Below are 23,440 nucleotides of genomic sequence, written 5' to 3'. Positions count from 1 at the left end.
TTCCAGCCACACAACTCACTGTTTTTTCTCCTTGAAAGAGATCCATTGCAATTCTATCTGAATTATAAAAATACTTTTCTAATTTTGTAGCTGTATACATTAAATTTGCAACACAATGCAAATTAGCTCTAGCTTTTGTCATCTGTTCTAGTGAAATGCAAGTGCCCTCTTCAGGTAACCAGTTTGCTTTCTAAGCCTTGTTGAATCGCTGCAATCAAACTGAACAATGGCAGGCTAGACAAGACCAATGATTAGACGAAATACAAGACAATTCATATGTCCATGAGTGAAGTAATCCTAATTATATTTTAATTATTTAAAAAAGATTTGAACATAATTCTTTAATATACATAATAAACATCTATAGTCTCATATTGGTTATTATACAGAACAGAATAACATCATAATTCTCTTATTCTCTTTAGTAGAAGCATGATCTCAATGAACAGAGGCAAATTTCTTTACCTTCAGTGGAATTGCTATCACTTGTGCCAGCAAGTGAATTTAAAAACATCTGCTTGAATCATTAAAGTATATTAAGAATTTCTTTAAAAGGAATCATTATGAAACTACTTTACCAATGAAAAGAAGTCACAGAAAATTATTTCTTCCAAGAGCAGCTTCACAGTGTTATTAAACTGTTCTTAAAGAAAATATTGAATCAATATTTGAGTCCTATCAGGATAAAGACTGATGTACCATGAAATGGGAACACTTTTCTTACTGAAATAGATGGCTTTTTACTTTTAATAACCATAGCAATTTTGTACATATTCACATGCTTTACTTCTTTGCTACTAATACTGATACTAATGTTTTGTTGCTGCTGCTATTAATAATTCATATTTTCAATCAATCTAATGACAAGTTATTCCTTATAATCCTTACAAGGATTAAAAAATAAACCAAACTATGGATTGAAACAGAACCGATTGGTTCTGTTGTGTCAATGTTTTTGTTTCTGAGGACAGCATGGCTTTTAAGATGGAAACTCTTAGAATTGGTAAGCAACCCAGATCAAATGAAAGCATGAAGATTTATTTGCATATTTAAACATTCAGCCCTTTTGAACTAAAAAAAGTGCAAGGCTGTTCCTCACTTATCCAGCCCCAGTCCTATGCTGTATACTCAAGAGGTAATTTGCACTTCCCATTTTTCAAAAAACAAACAAACAAACAAACCCTCAGGTCACCTTTCTATATTTATAAATAAACTTTCAAAGGTATTATTCTTTTATCATAATAATGCCATTTACAATGTATTTCCTGAGTTCAGTCAAAAGTATTCATTTTTACATTTGCTGTGCCAATGAACACTACATGCATACTGATGCCCTTTTTTTCTGAAAAATATAAGGCCATTTTAATTCGATTCTCTTAACTCTAGTTAACCTGGAACACTCCACTCAAGTACACACCCATTCATCTCATCAAAGAAACAAAGACTGAATGATCAGAAATCCACATCATTGCTAACCAAGGAGGGAAATCTTACATGGCTTTTTAAAAGTCTGACAAATTCATGGAAAATGAGGCTATTGATAACTGCTAGTCATGGTTCTGGGTCACCTTCAGAATCAGAGCCAGGATGCCTCTAAATATCACTTGCAGGGGAACAACAGCAAATGAAGGCTTCATATCATGTCCTAACGAGGAACATATCAGATGTAACTCTGGGAAATAGGCCTTTGGCTTGATCTTGTGACACATTACATTCCTAGGCTTTCACGTTCAGCTATAGTTTCCCCCATATTTATGCCTAAAAACATCTTTATACTGTGCTGCAAAGGTGCCCACTGTATTTCCATGCAATTCTTTGGAGATGCATTGGGAAATTAGTGGGTGAGTTAGTTTCCATGCCATAACATGTCAAATGTTCTCATAGACCCATACTGTATATACGTATATATACGTACATACACATTGCATCTTCAAAGCAAGCACTTGATATGGCCTCCTATACAGCCACCAAAATGGCCTTTAAGGCTTTTCAACTGTACAAAGCAATTTGGCAATTTGTTATTCCTGTTCCTCTGCCCCTTTCCCCTGATCTTCCCTTTAAAAATAATCGTACATACACGCTCTGATGAGTTTTCAGAATCTCTTGGAAGTGAACATGTACTCAATGTATGCTGTTAACCTCACTTATCTTCTTCACGTTTTCCAATGTTTATCTGAAACCAAGTTTACATGACACATTGTACCTTAGCTTTTGATGTTTCTGAATATTCACTACTACATACTCTGGGAAGGGTTTCTGAGATTGGGAGTAGTGTCACAAGATGCTTGTTACGTTCCTGGCTTGGAGGATGCAAGCCCACAAAGTGGATATGGAGAGATCTCACATCCACTGAATGAAACCAGTTGTATTATGCAGAAACTTCTTTCTTTGTGCAGCTATCTCTTGATATAACCTAAATCCAAGTGATAGTTCCAACTCAAGTAGAACCATTCAGTCAGTAGAACTGATGAAAGATGGGTCTACTCCACCTAAAAGTATCAAATGGATTTAGACCTATAGTACATATATAGCCTCACCTCATTACAGAGAACAATCCAGAGCAATGCACATAAAACTTTGTATTTTTTCTCTTTATCTATAAACACTCCCCCACTCCCCTTGTTGGGAGTGCTGTGCTACTCCAAAGCATATACTTGGTAACACTAACCCCAGTTCAAATAGAGACTGAAACATATGTTACTAATTCCTGTTCTGGGATGAGACCAATCGCATGACCTTACACCAAGGGTGGGCACCTTGTAGCCCATTGGCAGTGTGATCCTTCAGAGGGCCCAACACATCCCTAGCACCTCCGGGGCCCCGATTCCCCCAACGGAAGAACACTGTAACACACTCAAAATGTTCCTTTGTGCCCTTTATGGAATGGGGCAATTTTGCTATGTTTTGCCCGTTCCCTCAAAAAAAGGTACAAAGACGCTTTTTCATTCCTCCCCCTTTTTTGTAAGAAAAAAAAATGTAGGGAAGGCAAGGGAGATGCACCTCCATAAGGTCTCAGGATGGGTGTGTATTCAGCCTTCATGAGTCTGGGTTAGCTCTTCCCTGCCTTACGACTCAAGGTATAAACACAGTGTAAAAGTGTGAAATACGTGAAAAAACTTCCTTATCTTTCTGCAATGTGCATCATGTGTGGAAGTTCAGTTACATAAACAATGCATCAAGAGATCACCCTAGAAACATACATTTTAAAAATAAAAACCAACATACAAGTAAAATGCAGCAAATATCAAAATTACTTTGCTTTACAGAAGTCCTTGAGGTCATTCAGCTTTTTATAACACTAGTCTTCATTTTGTCACTCATTCCCTGAAAATCACAAAAAATTCTTATGCCCCAATCCATGTTCAGATGCAGATAACATCATGTGTTTAGCCAAAGATAGCTGGGAATAAACATTCTACTCATGGTGCAGTGTGGATGAATGCACGCAGCCTCCACCAACACTGTGGATGCTTCATAGCAAATGGCAATCCAGATGTTTCCACCAAAAGCAAAGTTCAAAAAGGATATTATTGGGGACTAAAATTCCCATAATCTCCCAGTGGCTATGCTGGGTGGTGGATTCTGGGAGTTGTAGTCCCAAAAGTATCTCTTCCAAGTGATGCCAAGGAGGTATCAAATTCCAACTTCGTTGGAGCAGAACAGCTTCCCATTCATTCACAGATCATTACGGTGGACCCAGAGCCTGGCCAGCTCCAAATGCCAACCAAGGCATGAGGCTGGCCCCAGGAGAAAACAGGATGCTGGGTTGGAGAAGCTCTTTGTCTGATCCAACAGGGCTCTCTTCAAAATCAATAAAATGAAAACATATTTCCTGCTACCTTGGGTTGCAAAGATGTGAATATTAAAAGAACAAATTGGGGCGAGTGCATTTCTGAGGCATTATCAACAGTTTTTCAGACTACCATGCAAAATAATAATAATAATAATAATAATAATAATAATAATAATAATAATAATAATAATAATAATAATAATAATAATAATAATAATAATAATAATAATAATAATAATAATAATAATAATAATAATAATAATAATAATAACAACACCTCTGACAAAGCAAGTCTGAGTTAGACTCAGTGGGCCGTATGTCACAGCAAACACAATCCCAACTGGTCTGAGCAAATGGGACCACCTGGCACCAAAAGGGAAATCACAGCAAATCTTCATGCAGGAAACTTCCAACCTCCCCTATGTTTAAACATCTACGGTGCAAAGCAGGGGATGTTCACAGTCTGATTATGCTTTCAGAGCTTTCCTGAGATCTGAATAAAAGTTAGCCAGGGTACTAGCCATGGCTGTGTCCACTGCAGACTGGGGGAGCATCCCACGCAGATCCGTCTGAATAAAGCCCATCAGCAGGCTGTGTCTAGGGTTGTCCTTGAGTGGGAAGCAGAACCAGCCACAGGGGTGGTTGAAGCCTCTCACAAAGTTCGGTCTTACTTCACCATAATCCAGGCTAATACCTGTTTTAAACAAAACAGTGTAAGCTATTGACACACTTGGGTAAAATGAATACCGTATACCTATTTCTGTCCATGCAGCATGTTAAAGAAACTTATTGTGATTAAAATCCAAAGATCCTGGTGAGGGAAATTTCCTTCTGACAACCCAAACAATAAGACTAGGAAGCCTACAGTGTCAGCAGATGATGAGATGGCAAGGAAAGTTTTACCCAGACAGAAAAAAAGCAGGGAAGTATTTGTGTATACTAAACCAAGTGGCTAATTTTTCAGCCTGTTCTGACCTGTAGAGGCATATGAAGGCTGGATTGTTGTTACCTGCCATCAAGTTGCCTCTAACTTACGGTGACCCTATGAATGAACAATCTTCAGGCTCTGGTCAGGTCTTGAAAACTCAAGTGTGTGGGTTCCTTTAGGGAGTCAATTCATCTCGTATTTGGTCTTCCTCTTTTCCTGCTGCCTTCTGTCTCTCCCAGAATTATTGTGTTTTTTTTTCCCAGAGCATCCTGCCTTCTCATATGCTCAAAGCAGGGCAGACTCAGTTTCATCATTTTTTCCCTTTAGAGATAGTTCAGGCTTGATTTGCTTTATTACCCACCTTATTGTCCTTCTAGTATTGCAAAGTATCTGCAAAGCTCTTCTTCAGCACCATGTTTCAAACAGATCAATTTTTTCCCTGTCCGTTTTCTTTAGTGCCCAGTTTTCACACTCATACATTGTGATCAGGAATACTACACCATGGATGATTCTGACCTTGGGTCTCCAGTGCCAGATCTTTACATTTGATGACCTTTTCTAATTCCTTCACTGCTGTCTTTCTGAGTTTTGGTCTTCAGATTTCTTGGCTGCCATCTCCATTTGGAATGATGATGGAACCAAGATATACAGAATCTTTCACCAATTTTTCTCATTGGCAGCATTAAAGTTGTAGAGTTCTTCTGCAGTCATGATTTTGGACCATCATGTTCAGCTGCAATCCTGCTTTGGCACTTTCTTCTTTCACTTTCCCTAAAAGTCATTTCAAGTCATTGCTGCTTTTTGCTAGTGAAATGATGCCATTGGCATATCTTAAATTACTGATGTTTTTCCACCCATTTTCCCTCCTCTTTCATCGAAGTCTAGTCTAGCTTTCCATATGGTATGTTTTGCATAGAGATTGAACAAATAAGGGCTAGAATGCACACCTTTGTTTATAGGAAACCATTCTGTCTCTTCATGTTCTGTCCTAATAGTAGCTTCTTCTCTGCAATACAGGTTACACATCAGGAAAATCAAATGCTTAGACAAACCCATTTCTTTCAGAACAACTCGTAGTTTCACATGATCCACACAGCCAAAGGCTTTGCCGTAGTCTATAGAGCACAGACTTACCTTCTTCTGTAATTTTTTGTGTGCTACAGTAGCCAGCAGATATTTGCAATCTGATTTTGAGTGCCTCTTTCTTTTCAAAACCCAGCTTAAATATTTCACTCCATATAAGGTAAAACCCTTTGTTGCAACACCTTGAACATCATTTTGTTTCCAGGAGAAAGTAAAGCAATGGTTCTACAATTACTGCATTCTTTGGCATCTCCTTTATTGGGTACTGGAATGTACATTGAACATTTCCAACCTGTAAGCCATTGTTTAATTTTTCATATTTTTGGCATATTCTTGTTCGGATTTTAACAGATTCAATCTCTGTGGCTTTAAATCATGCAATTGGTATCCCTTCTACCCTGCTAATTTATTTCTTCCCAGTGCTTTCAGAGCAGCTTTCACTTGGCTTTCTACATTCTTCATAATAGGATTCCTCTTCAAAGGATTCTGTCATCCTTCTTCAATATACTTTTCCATCATCATTTTATTTTCCCTTGGTTGGATAGTGTGCTTCCCTGTTGGTCTCTCAGCACTCCTAATCTACACTTAAGTTTTCCTTTGATTTCTTGGATCTTCTGGAAGAGATCTCTTGTTCTCCCCCCTTTGTTGTTCTCCTCTATATCTGTGCTTTGGTTATCAATATAGTTCTCTTTCTCTGTGTTAGTTGTTTTTAAATCACCTGGTAATGTTAATACCAATGAGCATTATAGCTTTAAACTGTGTAAAGCTTTAGGTTGGGGTGGGGGGTGATGTATGGACAAAATAAATCTCTCACATGCATACCCCAAAGATGCTCAGGCATTTGCACAGTAACTGAAGTCTGAAGGGATGCCTGCTTATATTTTCTTGACTGGGAACCCTGAATAGCCAACTGCAGGAGTGCTATAAGAATGTTCAGTAGAACATACTCTCAGATGACTCTTCAGATCTTCATATTGCACACACAAAGGTGTGAGTGACATCCAAACAAACAAAATCGAGGGAATGCTGGGTACATGACATGGATATGCCTCCATCAACAACATAATGCCTGAATACAATTAGTGTCTCATGTATAATACAATATTGCTTGCTTGCCACAGCTACCTAGAAAACACAAATTAGCTATTATATTAAGTCAGCTCTAACCAGGCAATTCTTGTACATTCCTTTCAATCTGCTAGGGGCATCATTCTTTATAAATATTGTACTTCTATGTTTTTTAGTTTTGAAGACATGGAGGTCAACAATCTTATTGCTTCTTGCAAACAAGAGCCAAAAACTATATACAGCTGATTTCAGCAGGCTTTGACAGACCTTACAGAGTCAGGCTGGAAGATAAGAGACATTTAATGAGAAATTACCACATGAGAGAAGTCCATCTTCATAGTCTGTTGTACAGGAGAAGTCAATGAACTCTCTAGGTGCAATTATGTTCCACAGTTGGCCAGCAGTGGTGTAACGCATGACACAGCAATTCTGCAATACAATAACAAAATACTGTATGTTATGGGGAACAGGCCAGATAAGAAAAAGAGCCAAGTTTTAAGGGATTTGTTTGTGAGGAAAACAACATATAAAATGAAAGGGTAAAGCCACTGTTTCCCTGCTCTCAGGAAGGTGCAATTCTTTACATTGTAAGCTTAAAAAGAAATGCAATTAAGCATTTCTCATCTCATCTAGCTTGTTCCTGTAAAGCATCTTAGGATCATAGCTCAGAAACAGTTTATAGCAAAATATGTTGCTTATTTACACCTGCAGAAGGCAAATGGCATAACTTCAAATGTGTTTTCATATGTTTAATGAATTTTCACTTGGGTTTTCTGGCTTGAGGAAAACCAGTATCACATGCACACCTGAAAAATCAAAGCTGGGATTCATTAGCTTGTCCACAAGACCACGTTGGACATCATGCTATTCGCCTTTCTCGAGCATAATTAAGCAACAGGATTTTGGCCTATTTCTTCTCATCACAAGGATATGCAGCTATAGGCCTGGCACACATTCAACATATCCAGTCTGCCACCATAAAAGAATAAAATGTCCAGGTCTTTTAATAGGGAAAGATCCTACAAATGTTCATGATTAACCAAATGTTCTAAGGTCATTTGCCAGTCAACTGTAGAACTTGCAAAATATAGAAGCCTCCATAAGAAAGCCAGCTTTAGATTTCTGGATAAAGAATTCAGTGTGGTACCTCTCTCTCTCTCTCTCTCTCTCCTCCATCCCCCTCTCCCACACATATCTGAAGTTTCTTTTGATTTCTCTTCTTTAGAAGAGAATGACATTTGGAGTATTTCTAGAAGGGTAGCCATGTTACCTTGTTGCAGCAAGACCCACAAAGAGTCTTGGGGCAACTTGCATACTAAAAAGTTTAATTTGATATACTATAAATTTATGTGAGTTATACCCCACTTAATAAAATGCATTACAAATGAAACACACACACACACACACACACACACACTTATACAGAGAGACTAATTTCTCACTGGCTGTTCATAAGTCAAATATATTACAAGTGTTATGTCAAAGGTATGATACACATATGAAAATCTTAGCTGTGCTATCAAAGAGCCAATGCAGTATAGAGACCCAGGTTCCAATCCCCACTTGGCCATGGAAACTCACTGGAGGGTGGCGGCCCTGGTAAACCATGAATATCTCATATACTAGCGGTCCCCAACCTTTTTGGGACCATGGACTGGCTGAGCCTCTGAGGACGTTCAGGCGCATGCGTGAAGGGGTGGGGGGTGCTCACGCTGGCGCTGGCGCTGGCACACGCACCCAAAGCAGCTGTGGGGAAGGGAGTGCATGCGGGGCGGGTGGGAGGTCTGTCTCCGTGGCCTGATCCGGCTCAGGTCACGGACCGGGGCTTGACGACCTCTGTCATATACAATGAAAGATTTAAGGTCTTGACTTGAGAGCACATAATAACAACCACAGCTGTATGACAAATGGACAAAATGTTACTTACGTCTTCAAACTCATCAACTATGTCCATCGTGGTCATTAGGCTGTCCCAATGTAGCCGATAAGGCCCAGGGCGTATGTGATCTATTATTCTGTTAGTGACATCTTCCACGATCCCTTGTGTCTTGTAACTACAGAAACAAATTCAATGCAAGGATTCTTAGAAATCATTCCAGCCTTTGATAAGTTTCAGCCCACTTCAAATATCTCACAAAAGAGCCAATTTTTCTTATTAACAATATTTAGTATTCTTTTTTGTAAAAAATAACTTACTGCATAGACCAGCTACTGTTTGTCTTTAGACCCCTGTTGAAGTGTATTTGTTAACACTATATGGTACACACACACATACACAATTTTTAAAATTCCCCTTATATATTTTCATAGGCATATTTATTTTAAGATCAGAGAACTTATCAGAGAAACTGATGCCTTAACATTTTCCTAAAACAAAATACAAACCATTCTCTCCTCTCTCTTCCAAAACAGGGAAGCAGGAGAGAGGAGGCAAGGTGTAACATTCTCCCAGTATCAAGATATTGCTCTTTGTGCACTGGGAAAATGCTATTTTGCCACAGTAAATAAATCACATAACAGAAAGCTAGATACTCAAGTGAGACCTGTTCATTTTGTCAACAGCTCTGAAGAGCAGATGGGAAGATTTGTGCACCAAGGATATGAGGTTACTACGTTTGCGTTTGCAAGCTTCATTGCAGTTAAAGGGACCTACACAAGAATACAGGATTGATCCTGATCCTCCGAGCAGGATAACAACGCTAGTTTTGTGGCCCATATGTTGATTGGGAATCCCTTTATAGAACAGCTTAATTATTTTGCATATGTCCATCCAGCAGCTAGAGCAGTAGGTCCGTATTCTGGACCACCAGACAGTGGTGGTTGGTGACTTCCATTTCAGAGGTGCTGTGAATCCATTCTTGAAACTTTACAGGAGTCATCCAAGGTGCTGAACCTATTCTGGAGAATGAGCAGAGCACTTTGGATAGAACCCAGAACAGATTCCAGCACCTCTGAAATCAGAGCCACCAGCTAACACTGTCTCCAGATGTTATCTGCCTACACAGTTCTCAGAATACTCAGAACACTTGACCAGTGGCCATGCTATCCGAGGCTTTTGAGAATTGAAGTCCAACAACATCTGGAAACTCAGGTTTAGGAATTCCTGCAGGAAAAAAATAGCTACAAAACATTAGCCAGAATTGTGTCCACAAATTGATGGACAGTCGCATCCAGTGATGGTAGTCATGATGTGGAGGACATGACGGATTGGGAAGTGAGACATTCCTGCGCTAATGCAGCATGATTCACCCTCACACAGCATATACAAGTGTGAGTGCACATGTTCACACACACACCCATATCTACTAGAAACTGTTTTTGTGAAAAGTTATCTTACAGGTATCCGTTGAATTCTTCTGATGGCTTGCGCCAAACCGTCGTATCTTTCTGCAGGAGAAAATGAACAGAACATTTCAGAAGATGGACATCTTTTACAATCTGTTGGATACCAAATGGTCAATTCAACTGTACTTTAAAGAGAACACAATACTGTACTTTTAAAAGTAGTTTTCTACTTAGGTTTCCACATCCACCAATCAAGTGAAGACACAAACATATCAAATATAGGTTCAAAGAAAATATGGACACTGCAGCTGATGCAGAATGTAGCCGGCCTATTGTTCATGGGGGAATTGGTGGTCAGAACCAATTCCATACCAGCTACACTGGTCGTCAGTGAGCACCTAGACACAAATGTAAAGAACAGGTGATTAAATGTAAAAGCCTTAATGGATTAGGACCAGATCATTGAAAGGAGTGCTTTCAATGCGTAACAACCTTTTTTGACATGTACATTGGCTATAGAGGTCCAGTGCACATGCCTAAGATCTATTAGGATGATAGGCACAACATACAAAATAGGCACTTTCTGAGAGGGCCACATCCTTTGGAACATCCTACCCTAAGATATGTGCATGGCTCATTCCCCAAAAGGACCTTAGAGCTATGAATCAGTATCCTACTGCTAATCCCAACTAAGAATAGACTCATTGCATCAACTGCTGAATAGTAAGTCAATATTTGTTTAAAGCCCACTGGCTCAACAGGTCTACTCTAGCTGAGAGTAGCAACAGGATAGGATCTAGGAATCACTAAAAATCTCACTCATACAGTGTCCCATTCTTCAAATACCACCTCATATATCACAGCACAACAGAAATGACCACTTTGCTTTATCAAAGCAAAAGAATCTACAAAAATTATGGCTTGGTAACTTACTGTTTTCTTAGCCAGTCTCCATTCACTATCTTCAATGTTGTAGTACTGGATGACTGTGTTCGTCACTTTTGTTGCGAGAGAAACAACATCAGGAAAGTCTGCCATTTTCTCTCTTTTCTATAGAAAATCAGGATGTAAAAATCACAAGACAGGAATGGATTCCTTTTCCTCACATTCCTGCTCACATTAACACTTGGCCTCAACCTGATTCCAACAAGTTGCACAGCGCAATGACTCTTAAAAGACTGTGAAGACAATTTACTAATGCCGTGCCCTAATACTGCAACATCCACAGTTAAATAACTGCATGCCTAATATGCAAGTTTTGCAACAATGATCCATATTTTAAATTGTCCACATTACGACATAGTTTTTTGTAAAGCTGTTTCCTTACCTAGAATGAATTATTGACTAACCTAGAAAAGTTAGTCAGATCTTAGGATTTCCAGATCTCACTCTGAAACCACTGCACGGCTCTCTGCTGACTTACCCTGCTATGACATCAGAGCAGCTAAGCAAATGGCAACCTGAGGGGCAGTGTAGCTCACAGACACAGGCTCCTGTAGCAACAAACGAGTCAGCCAAAACTGGCAAGAGATTATTAAACCAGGCAAATAACAAGAAGAGGGCAGCTATATGAGAAAATCATATCCATACCTATTATTTTGATAGTCTAGACCAGTGCTGCCCAACCTTGGGCCTCCAGATGTTCTGGAAATCCTGGCCAGCAGAGGTGGTGGTGAAGGCTTCTGGGAGTTGTAGTACAAGAACATCTGCAGGCCCAAGGTTGAGGACCACTGGTCTAGACCATGAGTGACCAAGGTGTTCTTGGACTGTAACTCCCAGAAACCCTGGCCAGCAGTTAGTGGCAAAGGCTTCTAGGAGTTGTAGTCCAAGAACACCTGGCCTATACAAAGTTGGGAACCACTGGTCTAGACCAACATTCCAAACCTAATGCACTTCAGGTGTATTCGACAATAAAATCTATCATCCTCAGGCACCATGCTGGCTGGGAATGGTGACAGTTGTGATCCAAGACATTTAAGGTTGAGGAAGGATCACCTGGACATTGGTGTAAAAACAAATACCGAAACTGAAACACAGTTACACATTTGGTTCCATTCAACACATCATCCTCTTAAAACAGGGAGTGAAAAGCTTTTCAGTCATCACACATTTATATAGGATGATTTCTACTAAGATACCACTTCTGTGTAGAACAACTGTGTATATATCACATATATGCTGCTACTCATGATAAGCACCCACCTTTCTATTCAGCCATGTATAAGGCTCATCATACATGAGTGTCTGTGCATGTATGTAATTTTCTACTGTGTAGGCAGTCACTGCCTGTCAAACGGCACTTCCTTTTCACTGCATTAAAAATAGACTGCCTAGATTAGGCAGATTGTTCCTGAAAATGTTTTTGAAATCTTTCTCTCAGGAAGGAAATGAAACCTACACAGAGGGACAAAACTGTAGAAAGGCATACTGCAGACTTTGAAAGAAACTGCCCTGTGTTGGGTTATTGATTTGTAGGTTGTATGTGATTGCAGAAATGACACCACCTAATTGTATATATGTCTACTCAGAAGGAAGACACAATATACCTAGTGGGACTTATTCCCCAGAAAGCCTATACAGATTTGCAGCCTAAATGAATTAACCAATATATGGAATCCACAAAAATGTGATTGTGACAAAAGCATTCATTTTGTTGAACACTACTTTTTGTTGGGTTTTTGTCATAGCTTTCTAGAAGAACATCCTCCTTTGTGACAGAAACAGGAAGAAAACTTCTCAGACAATATTTGCAACTTGCAAATTATACAAGGGCTGGCTTAAAATAAAATATTTTAACATTTGTTGCCTCATTAAGCGAAGCATTTGGTTTCAGTCAATTTTTTTTTAAAGAAAACATTTCAGTCTTTCATCTCTGACAACAAACAACGTTTCCCCAAATGCCTCCAAAAGCTTTTCCAATTAGCAACTCCTCCCTGGCACAGACCACACATTTGCTCAGGTCTCAGTTCCATTAGACCTCAGCCCAGGAAGAGCCCTTGGACTGCAGGATTGGCTTGATTCTTGTACTCAAAACAAGAACAGCAGGAAGCTGAGAATATAAGAATAGCTGCGGTGGATCAAACCAAAGGCCTTCCGAGTCCAGCATTCTGTTCCCACAAGGGCCAAGCCATTGCCAGGAGGACATGATTACACTTTTCCTCTTGTGTCTCCCACTGTCTGCCAGTGAGAGGCATACCTACAGTACTCCAGAACTGGAGATAATCGTAACTAGTAGCCACTGGTAGCCTTATTCTCTGCAAACACAAGAGAACCTTCCAAAAATGCAAAGTCAGGTTTTTCTGCTCATCTGTCAAACTCTGCAACATAATAAAGCAAGGGCTGGCCCTGTATTCATCACCACCTAAGTCTTTGTGGTACCAATGCAGCGACAACTAAGGCAAGAACAGAAACTTTGTGTTGCTCCTCCAGACATTCATTTGAAGTCCTCTGCAGTGAAAGCACCTGATGGACGAGAAGGTTGCAGGCAAATAGCTATTCCTCCCTCTCCCCTGCCCCACCGCCCCTCTTCAGGCATTAGACCTTTACACAGTCGGGGTGTTTATTATTTAGGAACGAGGATGACCTACTTTCGGATGGCTAGGTAAATCATTCCTGCTCAGTGTTGTGAGCTGTTTCTGCTCACCGATGCCAGGTGCACAGGGCACACTGTTCTACAACGCCCTAGGTTGGGCAATACCTTTAGCAGATCACGAAGACAGGGAGAAATGAGATAAGCGTTCAAGTTCCCTAGAACTCTTCATGAAGCAAAGAGGCCATAAGCCAAGGGCATCTCACCTAGTCCGACATTTTGCCTCGACCCTGAGTTTTACATCATCTTTGCCTGATGAAGAGTTCTGGGCAACTCAAAAGCTCCTCTTATCTGTCACTTTTTTTAGTGATCCATGAAAAGGACTGGGGAACCTGTCTTCCTAGGAAGGCATTGCAGGGCTATTTGTATTTCTTTACAAACACTTTTGCCTGAAATCCGAGACAGGAATCTAAGAAGGATGGAGCCAGCCAAAGGCCCGCTCTGCTCTGCTCTGCCGGGGCTGCGGAAGACCAGGCCCATCAATTTCCCAGCTCCCGGCTGGGCAGGGTTGGGGGTCGGGACACAAACAGGAGCCCGACAGACAAGCGCGGCTGTTCCGTCCGTCCCCAGGTAACGGGGGCAGGAAGATGAAAGTCACGCGTTCGCGCTCACGTTCCCCAAGACCAGCGTCTACTTGCTTCACACGTGAGACACGCTTAAGGATGGCACGCGGAGGGGGGGCGGCCGCGGCTCTGCTCTCGCTCCAACCCGGGTGCGCAGAGTGCGGACTGAAACTTTCCACCGGCCCGAAGCGCCGGTCCGGAGGGCCGCCACCCCAGCCCTCCCTCCCTGCCTTCCTTCCTCCCGGGATGGGGAACTTGGGCCATCCCGGATCCGACGGGGCGACCATGCCCACCAGCCGCCACCGCTCGCCGGGAAGGCAAAGGCTAGCGTCGCCTGCCTCCCCCCACACCCTCGGGAGGGCCCGGTGCGTCTCACCCGGGCGGGGGGGAGGGCAAGCGAGCGGGGAAGGGGGCGCGGAGGGCCGGCCCACGCGTGAGAACCCCCTGGGGGTGGGGGGTGAAGAGAGAGAGACGCCGCACCGCCTCTCCGTCGCGTCCTCTCACCAGGGTCTCGGCGGCCGGGATGGGGAAGGAGTCCAGCTGGGCGCCCCTCTTCTCCGCTCCGGACCGGCTCCCCCGCCGCTGCCTCTCGGCTCCTTCTCCTGCCCTTGCCCGGCCGAGCAGCTCATGCCCTGAACCAATCCGAGCACCGCCGGCATCCTCTTCTCGGCCAATAGCTGCCTGCCTTTCTCTCCCCCCCGCCCCAATTTACCCTCCTGTCCGACTTTCATCCCATTGTCAATATCGTCCTATTAAGCCTAAGCTACGCCCACCAGCGTCGTCTCCCACCCCCACCCCCCAAAATAAACCTCACTCACCTCGAAAGGCCTTTTAGGGTTCCTGCCCATCCGCTCCGACCCGAGGATGGCACAGAACCACCGGCCGCCTCCGCCCGCTCCAAATATCGTCTGTAAAACGGACGACAGGTCGCCAGTTCTCATTGGCTGCTGGTGGGAGGAAGGCGGAAGGGGGCTCTGTGATTGGACGGCAAGTAAATGGAACGACAACGTGGAGAAAGAGAAACTCACCCGCGGGAGGTCCGGCTGGCGACGTGCGGGAGGAGTGCCGCGAACCCGTGGACGGACGGATGCAGGGGCCTCTCTTGATGGAGGAGGCAAGGCTTTGGAGAGACGGCCTGAGTAACCGAGGGGGCAGTGGATTTTGTAGCGCTTTGGCTACCTCATTGGGACTTGAACGATCTGGGTTCGATCCCCTGGCAGGATATGTGGCTTGTCACGAAGGGTTTTCTGAATGGCCGGCCACTGTAACGTTGTTTCCCCGCGATGTGGCTGCCGGTGCGTTGTACATCTCAGCGAGCGCTCCTCTTCCCATGAACAGTGCGCCGCATGTGCGTCTGAACCGCCACACGGGAGATAGGGAAACTTTGACCTCGCAGATGTTCTAGACAACAACACCTATAATCCATTATCGTTGATCATGGTGGGTCCAAGTCCACTGGATTTCTGAGAGTCAAAGGTTTCCCGTCTTGGCTCTAGCCTTTATGCATTTGAGGAAGTGAGTTGCAGTCCATGAAACTGTGTAATGTCACATGCTTCATGATATCATATCACACGGTGGTTTTCATTTTACTCGGAAAACTGAGTGCAGAACTAAGCATTAGAGATAATGTGTCCAAAATCTTGATTGAGTCTGTTTTTTGTGTCCCTTTTTGCAATCAGATTTGCAAAGGAAGATCCTGCCTGTACTGTAGCTTGAAGATGGTTTGTGAAACAAAGCAAACTTTAGTTACAGAGTATGTGAGGTGAGAAAATCAATACAAGAAATCACTTCTCCAAATGGGTTATTGGCTTTTCTGTAACATGTGCTGGGGTCCTCACGTGGTGATCTTCAGTCTCTGATTTTCTGTGGGTGCCATCAGATGGAGAAATAGCTGGCATTTTGGACCACTTGTGGCACAGTCCAGTGCAAGCTGTTTTCCATCAGTCACGATGCACAAGAGATCAGAAACAAGTCTTGACCCTGCTGCCAGCCCGAGCTGGACCATTTTGAGTTACTCTTTTTTGAGGCCAGGCTGGAGTCATACCTGTAGGGACAAAAGGGTTGCTTTAAGGAGCATCACTCCCAACAAAGTTACCCTTTCCAGTGCTATCAGATGTAATCCCGTCTCACTGTCTGATTGCACCCACCGTCTCATCTACCACATGGAATTCTTGCCAGGACAATGCAGAGAAGCCTGTGTGCTACCTTGAGGTCACTGGAGGAAAGGTGGGGTATATAAATTTAAGTAATAAACAAACAACAGGCAGGAAATAACAGAAAATAGAATGGGGGTTACAACGAATGGGAGGGGGCAGGAAGCATTGATAAGAATAAGTAATGTGCAGAAGGATGTAAAGTACGGTAATAGAATGGATAATCATTTCAGAGTGTTGATTGAAGGGTGGTCAATTTGATTTTCCACTACATTTAAAAAAAACTCTGCAAGTAAATGGAGAACATGTGGCAAAGGGAGGATCTGTGGCACCCATTTGGAACTATGATTATTTTTCTGTTTAGAGGGAATTTTTCATAGAAGAACAGGTGAAAATACATACGCCTTCAGACTGAAATGCAGTGCTTCTCCCTCAGTCTCTGCCACCTTTTTCTGCTTCATCCGTAGAGCATGCCTTAACCCCACCAAAATCTTTCAGAAGGCTTGAAACTTCCAATTAATAACATTGGGACTGCTTTTGTTTCTCATTCTGACCTGCCTCCCAGGATGGTGAGGACAGCGGGCACATTGAGAATGCCATCTGAAGCTCTTTGGAGGAATGGAAGAATATAATTCCACAAAATCCTATTAACAGCTTACATGCTCTGATTTTGGGGAGAAAGATAATGAAGGAGTCATGCAATATCCTAAAGTAATTAATTTTCTGTCTTGGGAGAAAAAGTGACAATGCAGTCTAGCTGCAGAGGAAGCTTGCTGGAAACAGACTCATGCTGTTTCAACATGGTGTAGCTCAGCATTTCTATTCAAGCTTACTCTCCTGCGTTTTCTTACTAGTATAAACTCTTGGAACTTTTTAGCACAGATATGCTAAGGAAGTCTAAAGCTTGTTTGCTCAGAGTTTTTTTTAATTAGGAAGCCAGTTTGGTGGTGGAATTACTGACTGTGTACTGGGAAATGGACATGTATTTTACTGAGAAATAGCTGCTTATGTGGGATACTAGGTTTCTGTCCAGTCCCAACAACAGCTGCTATCCAGAGGGTGTTTATTTTTTGTGCACCCCCACTCCACCCACATATCTTGTTTCCTCGAAAATAAGACCTAACCTGAAAATAAGCCCTAGTATGAATTTTTCAGGATGCTTGTAATATAAGCCGTACCCCAAAAATAATACCCGGTTAAGTGAAACCCCGCCCTCCACCATTGTGCAGCAACTAGAAGAAGATGACATGACTGTAAAGTAAAATATCCCCTGAAAATAAGCCCTAATGCATTTTGGAGCAAAAATTAATATAAGACCCTGTCTTATTTTCAGGGAAACATGGTAGCACTAAAGAAAAGTGTTTTACTCACACAGTGGCAAGCTAGTATGGACTGAAAAATAGAATGGCTATGTTCTTATGCCATTACTGAACTTTGTACCACATTATACAACTTATACAACTTATACAACCACATTATCAAATTACTGTATCTGTAGTAGTTCTTCAGCCCTTTCTGTGGCCAAAGTTCTTCTCACAGTGCACAACTGGTATAAATATTGGCTTGGTAATGGACAAGAGCTTAGATGACTTTACAATAGAATAAAACACATCCATAGAACAAGAGAAGTCTGTCATTGGGTTAAACTTTTCAAAGTTGTTTTGAGTAGTGCTACTGACAGTATCCAACTCTGTTTTCTTCACACACAGTGTGGGGATGGGTATAAATACTGGAATTAATAAATAAAATTAGTGATAACTGGCTACTCTGAGGGCTGTATAGAATACAGTGGTGCCTCGACTTACGACCATAATCCATTCCAGAAGATGGGTGTAACTCGAAATGGTCGTAAGTCAAAGCACCATTTCCCATAGGAATGCATTGGAAATGCAATTAATCCCTACCGGGCGAAGGGGGGGGATAAAAGCAATCAAGCGTTCAAGACCCATTGGAAATGCACAGAAAACAAATGGAGCAGATTGGAAATGCAGTAGTTTCCAGGGCAGATTGGAAATGCAAAGAAAACAAAGGAAAAAGCAAAAGAAGCGTGCAGGACCCATCAGAAATCGGGGGGGACCAAAAAACAACCAAACACTCCAAGACCCATTGGAAATGGGGGTGAAAAAGCTAACAAACAAACCCCCAAGACCCATTGGAAATGGGTACCCCCCAAAAAAGCAACCAAACCCCCAAGACCCATCGGAAATGGGAGGAAGGGATACAAAAATCAAACAAACCTCCTAAGACCCATCGGAAATGGGAAAAAACACTCCAAAAAGCAACAAAAACCCCCAAGACCCATTGGAAATGGGGGGGACCCAAAAAACAAATAAACCCCCAAGACCCATCACAGCACAGAAAGGTAACCCCCCCGGCTCAAAACCATCCTGCAAAAACACCCAGAACAGTTTTTAAAAAGCAGAAAACAGCACCTTACCTTACCAGGCAGCCTGAAGCCTCCCTGCAAACACACACACATGCTCTCAGAAGCAGAAGGAGGCAGTCCCAAGCCTCCTCCAAGGCACACTCCCTAACTGCTGGTGCGAAAGAGCTACAAAGAAGCAGCCTCATCGCCACCTACAATTAGAAATTTGAATTTCCCGCCTTTTTCCCCTGCCTTTTTCTGTTCGTAAGTTGAAGCTCCGGTCGCAAGTCGAAGCAAAATTTTGCAGCCGGAGCTGGTCGTAACGCGAAATGGTCATAAGTAGGGACATTCGTAAATCGAGGCACCACTGTATTCAGGCTAAGAGGTTATATCATGGTTTTTTTCTGTTTCCATTTCAAGTATTTCTGTGCCCACAGAACTCTAGCCAAAATAGTATCGCTCACTATACAAGATGGAGATATCAGCAGACTCTAGATAATCCCAGGGTGTGTAGTTGGGTGCTTACAGGGTGTTAACAGGGGAAGAAATGGGGACTCCTGCCATCACAAGACAATATTACAACAGCACATAATGTTTTTGCATAATGTGTATGAAAAAAACCTGATGACCAGGTGAGAGGCAAAATGGAAGACAGTGGCTGGAAAGAGATGAAAGAAGGAGAGGCACAGATATTAAAAAATGAAAAAGCACAAAACAACATGAATAATCCCATTGTCAAAATCAATCACTTCTTGATTCTAGGTGAATATGTCCCTAGAAATAAAAGTAAGAAATATTCATGGGCACAAGTGCGTCTGTGATATCTGCATCTTGTATGGCGAGTGATAATATTTTTGGCTAGACCTTTGTGGGCATAGAAGTACTTGAAATGGATACAGAAGAAATCGTGATATCCCCTGTAAGCCTGAATATTAGAATGTGGGAGAAAGAATGGTATGACTCCCTGAACAGACACTCCATATTGCTACAGTCACTTTGCCTGCATGCCTTGGTCTGGGTTTCCCTGAAGCATCTAGTTGGCTGCTGTGAGAAACAGGATGCTGGAATAGACTATATTTAGCCTGAGCCAGAAGGACTCTTACGTTTGAAGGCATGAGGGTAGATGACAATGTCTGATATAGCAGAAGGGGGAGGGAATCTTCTCTGTTGTGTTAACCATGAGTCACTGATGGTTTGCAGCCAAAGCACCAAATGTGGTCTAGCAGTCTCATATAATTTGTTCCATTCTAATTTACTCACATGCTAGGCTTTTTTCAAACTCTGGAGTCTTGTGGGGCAGTGAGTAAAAATTCTAATAAGTCTCTGTTTTGTGTAAGTAATAAGCATTTCAGGAATAGTACACTTAATGTGACACATCTGTTATACAAACAGAAGGAGTACTCTAAAATCACCTAAAATATTAAAGTAGCCTTGAACATGGTGGCCCTCAGGAGTTCTGGATTACAACACACATAATCTCAAGGGTGATGATGATGGAAGTTATAGTCCAATACACTGGGAGAGCTGCTTTAAACTGACTTGGATTTCAACTGCATTTTTTAAAATTCTGGGGTTTTTTTTTTTAGAAACCAATGCAGCCTAGAGGTATTTCATAAAGACAGCATAAAGTATCTAGATCCAAGCATGAGACAACCACATTCTACACAATATTTTCATGAGATGGCTATTATTATTCACTATTGATTTTTATTGGTGACAAATATATATGACTTATTTCTCATAATAGGTCAAAGTACTATTAGTCAAGTTGCCTAGAGTGGTCGCAACGACCAGATAGGCGGAGGATAAATAAAATAAATAAATAAATAAATAAATAAATTGTCTTGTATCTCTTGTTCTGTAAAGGGTAGAGACTTTTTATAAAATGAAAGCTTGGAATCTGGGTCAAATGATGTCTGAACAAGTACTGGGTGGCACCTCCAAAATCTGGGAAAACCCAGCAGAACAGATATTATGGTAACCCTACCATTTTGAGAGACTGTACAGCACTAGTTTAACCTCCCTGAGTCAATCATGGGGACCCACATGGAAATCGGATGGAGGAAGCAAGTTGGGAATGGAAAGGAAGTAATCCAGGAGAGTGAAATAGGCTACTTATATCAGCCAGTGGATCTGTTGGAAGTTGGTAGATGTTGATGGACAGAAGCCAGGATAGTTTGCATTCAGAAGCAGGATTGACCTTAGAGGTACATGAGCTGGGCATTCACTTGGGTTGTACAAGGTTTTTTTTTAGCACAAAATCAGCATGCAAGTCATGATCATGTGATTACTTGCAGCTCTGTATTATGAGCAGCATCTGAAGAAGCGTGAAAAACAAGCTGCAACCTGGGAGACTGTTGTATGTGGACACAGTCCCTTTAAGGCCAGATACCTCAGTGTAGGGCCTGCTACTGGCAACTGACAATGGAGTGTTAGACCTCACAGAAAAGAGCTGGCAGGAGGAACCATTGTATTGTCCCCTTTACATAGACGTTGCTGGGGCAAAGCCTGGGAATAGCATGTGCTATACCAGATAAGTTGTCCTAGAAAAACCAATCTCAGGTCTAAAATACCTCTTCTTTATGTCCCTTTGATTTCCTGGGCACTTTTCAAGTTCAGTTGTTTCTCCCTCTGAGGTGGTAGACCAATCAAACAGCTTTCCATCTCTTTGAGCGCACTGTTGCGCCACTCGAGTTTCTCTATCCAAAATAACAGAATGATCCAACAGTTGTTCATCCAGCTTAGCTCTCTTTTGTTCCCATTTTTGTTCATACAGTAAACCACACTCAGGGAAATAGTTTTAACCTTGCTCTAATGATGTTACCTCATGAATTTATCCAGTGTATGAAACTCTTAAGAAAATATTTTATATTATTCTTCAAAAGTATTTGGTAACCAGCTTCATATTTCTTCATGAAGCCACTGTTGATAATAAAGATCAGAACACACCCACACCGGCGCACCATTGTACAACAACTGCACAAGCTTTTCTTTAATTACTTTTATAAACATTAATTTTTATAGGAGTTTGTGGAATGGACCATGATCTCTCCGATGGGGGCTATCTGCTCCCCACATTTTGGTTCCACTCTATGCAATCTCTCCAGATCTCCCACACAACCTAATCTTGAGACCACTATATTAATTCATGTATTAATACAGGGGGGCTGTGTATTAATTGGGCCTGAGACCCAACTATAAGGTGGACAAAACCAATCATAGTAATCTAAAGTCTTTCTTTATATCTGGACAGCAACAGGGATCAGATTGATCAGGCTTTTGATTAGCCAAGTCCAAGCAGTCCTGGTTAGAGTGTTTGTTGTAAGGAGAGAAGGAATTGGGAAAGTTTTAAGGAGAGATTTTTTGACAGAGAAGGGGGGGGCTATTCATGTAACAGAAAGAACTCCGGGCACATTGAAAAAGAGTTGAAATAGTGAATTTGTAAATACCTCGCAAAATTTTCAGGCAAGATGCTACTAAACAGTAATTTCCTATAGCATTCACAACAGGGAGTGCCATAGGAATGGTGTGAGGCCAGGCATTAAGCAAAGAATCCTTTCAGGGTGAAAGAAGGCCAGGAGCCCAATAACCATGAGATTGATCCCCAGGATACAGAAGTGAATTTTTCTAGAAGGAGTTTGGGATTTAGAGAAGGAATCTGGGAGAAGTGCAACCCAATCCTTTTTCATTGTTCTCCATGTAAGAAAAACAAAGGTCGTTCTGCTTTATCCCAAGAAAGAGCTGTAGGCAAGAATTCTCAGATGACATCCATGCATACAATAATTCTTGCATTTGGCCCCAATTTTGCAAAACCACACCTAACCCTAGCTCTATGAACCTCCAGATGGCTTACAAAGCTGACCATCGGGAGGATTTTAGGGAACGTCTCAATTAGGGTGCTATTCTTGCTGGGTCTGAGCTTATTCAAGAACCAGTAGATGTCACACAGAAACTGATGGTTTTAAGATACTGGAAGTTCCCCTTCTGAAGATATCTGATAGAAATTTGGTAGGCATTAGTGGTTGAGGTAAGCATTCAGAGCTTGGCTGGGTCAGTTTTCAAATACAGGCTAAATCTATGAACTGATGAACTGATAAATAAGAGCCTCGTGGCGCAGTGGTTAAAACGCTGTACTGCAGCTAAAACTGTGCTCACGACCTGGGGTTCAAATCCCAGGTAGCCGGCTCAAGGTTGACTCAGCCTTCCATCCTTCCGAGGTCGGTAAAATGAGTACCCAGCTTGCTGGGGGGGCAATGTGTAGCCTTTATAATTAAAATTGTAAACCGCCCGGAGAGTGCTTGTAGCGCTATGGGGCGGTATATAAGTCCAATAAATAAATAAATAAATAAATAAATGTTCAGAGATGGAAGCCAGTGGCTGTTGGTGAGCAGGAACTTGAGGGTGGTGTCACCAGAGAAAAGCCACTGGATGTATTTGGGATGATGCTGGCAGATGGTAAAGGATGAGCCAATCCACTTGTTGTGCATTAATTTGCATTCCAGGGCTGAGAAATTTTGCCTCATGGTCTGAGGGCCTCTGGCGCAGCCAGCTTTCTGAAACAGGTCTGGATCAGCTAAATATTTGAGCAGGAGACCACCTGAGAAACCTACATT

At 42.0% G+C, this 23,440-nt stretch overlaps 1 protein-coding gene across 3 annotated transcripts; it reads right to left on the bottom strand.

The window, feature by feature from the left end:
* Nucleotides 1-287: 287 nt before the first annotated feature.
* Nucleotides 288-22,804, bottom strand: STARD4 (StAR related lipid transfer domain containing 4). 3 transcript variants are annotated; one of them, XM_020780003.3, is made up of 6 exons: nucleotides 15,128-22,804; nucleotides 11,091-11,207; nucleotides 10,210-10,259; nucleotides 8,800-8,926; nucleotides 7,187-7,301; nucleotides 288-4,487 (listed from the first exon to the last, which is right to left on the bottom strand). In XM_020780003.3, the coding sequence occupies exons 1-6, from the start codon at nucleotides 15,248-15,250 to the stop codon at nucleotides 4,261-4,263; spliced, it is 759 nt and encodes a 252-aa protein (XP_020635662.2). In that variant the 5' UTR covers nucleotides 15,251-22,804; the 3' UTR covers nucleotides 288-4,260. The 3 variants fall into 3 exon arrangements, with proteins under 3 accessions (XP_020635662.2, XP_020635664.1, XP_020635663.1); XM_020780005.3 differs by having other exon boundaries at nucleotides 15,338-22,804; XM_020780004.3 differs by lacking the exon at nucleotides 15,128-22,804 and adding an exon at nucleotides 14,814-15,008.
* Nucleotides 22,805-23,440: the final 636 nt, after the last annotated feature.

Source organism: Pogona vitticeps, chromosome 2, assembly GCF_051106095.1.
Source record: "Pogona vitticeps strain Pit_001003342236 chromosome 2, PviZW2.1, whole genome shotgun sequence".
Lineage (NCBI taxonomy): Eukaryota > Metazoa > Chordata > Lepidosauria > Squamata > Agamidae > Pogona > Pogona vitticeps.
The sequence above is the reverse complement of the archived record's forward strand: the minus strand, read 5'-3'. Positions and strand labels throughout refer to the sequence as shown.

What these genes read in the sequence shown, in the direction of transcription:
- STARD4 (XM_020780003.3), bottom strand. Translation starts at nt 15,250, where the DNA reads ATGAGAACTGGCGACCTGTCGTCCGTTTTACAGACGATATTTGGAGCG. An exon ending in GAAGAATTCAACGGATACCT is followed by an intron (nt 8,927 to 10,209) that starts GTAAGATAACTT and finishes TTGTTTCTGTAG; the next exon opens with TTACAAGACACAAGGGATCG. An exon ending in AGATGGACTTCTCTCATGTG is followed by an intron (nt 4,488 to 7,186) that starts GTAATTTCTCAT and finishes TGTTTAAAACAG; the next exon opens with GTATTAGCCTGGATTATGGT.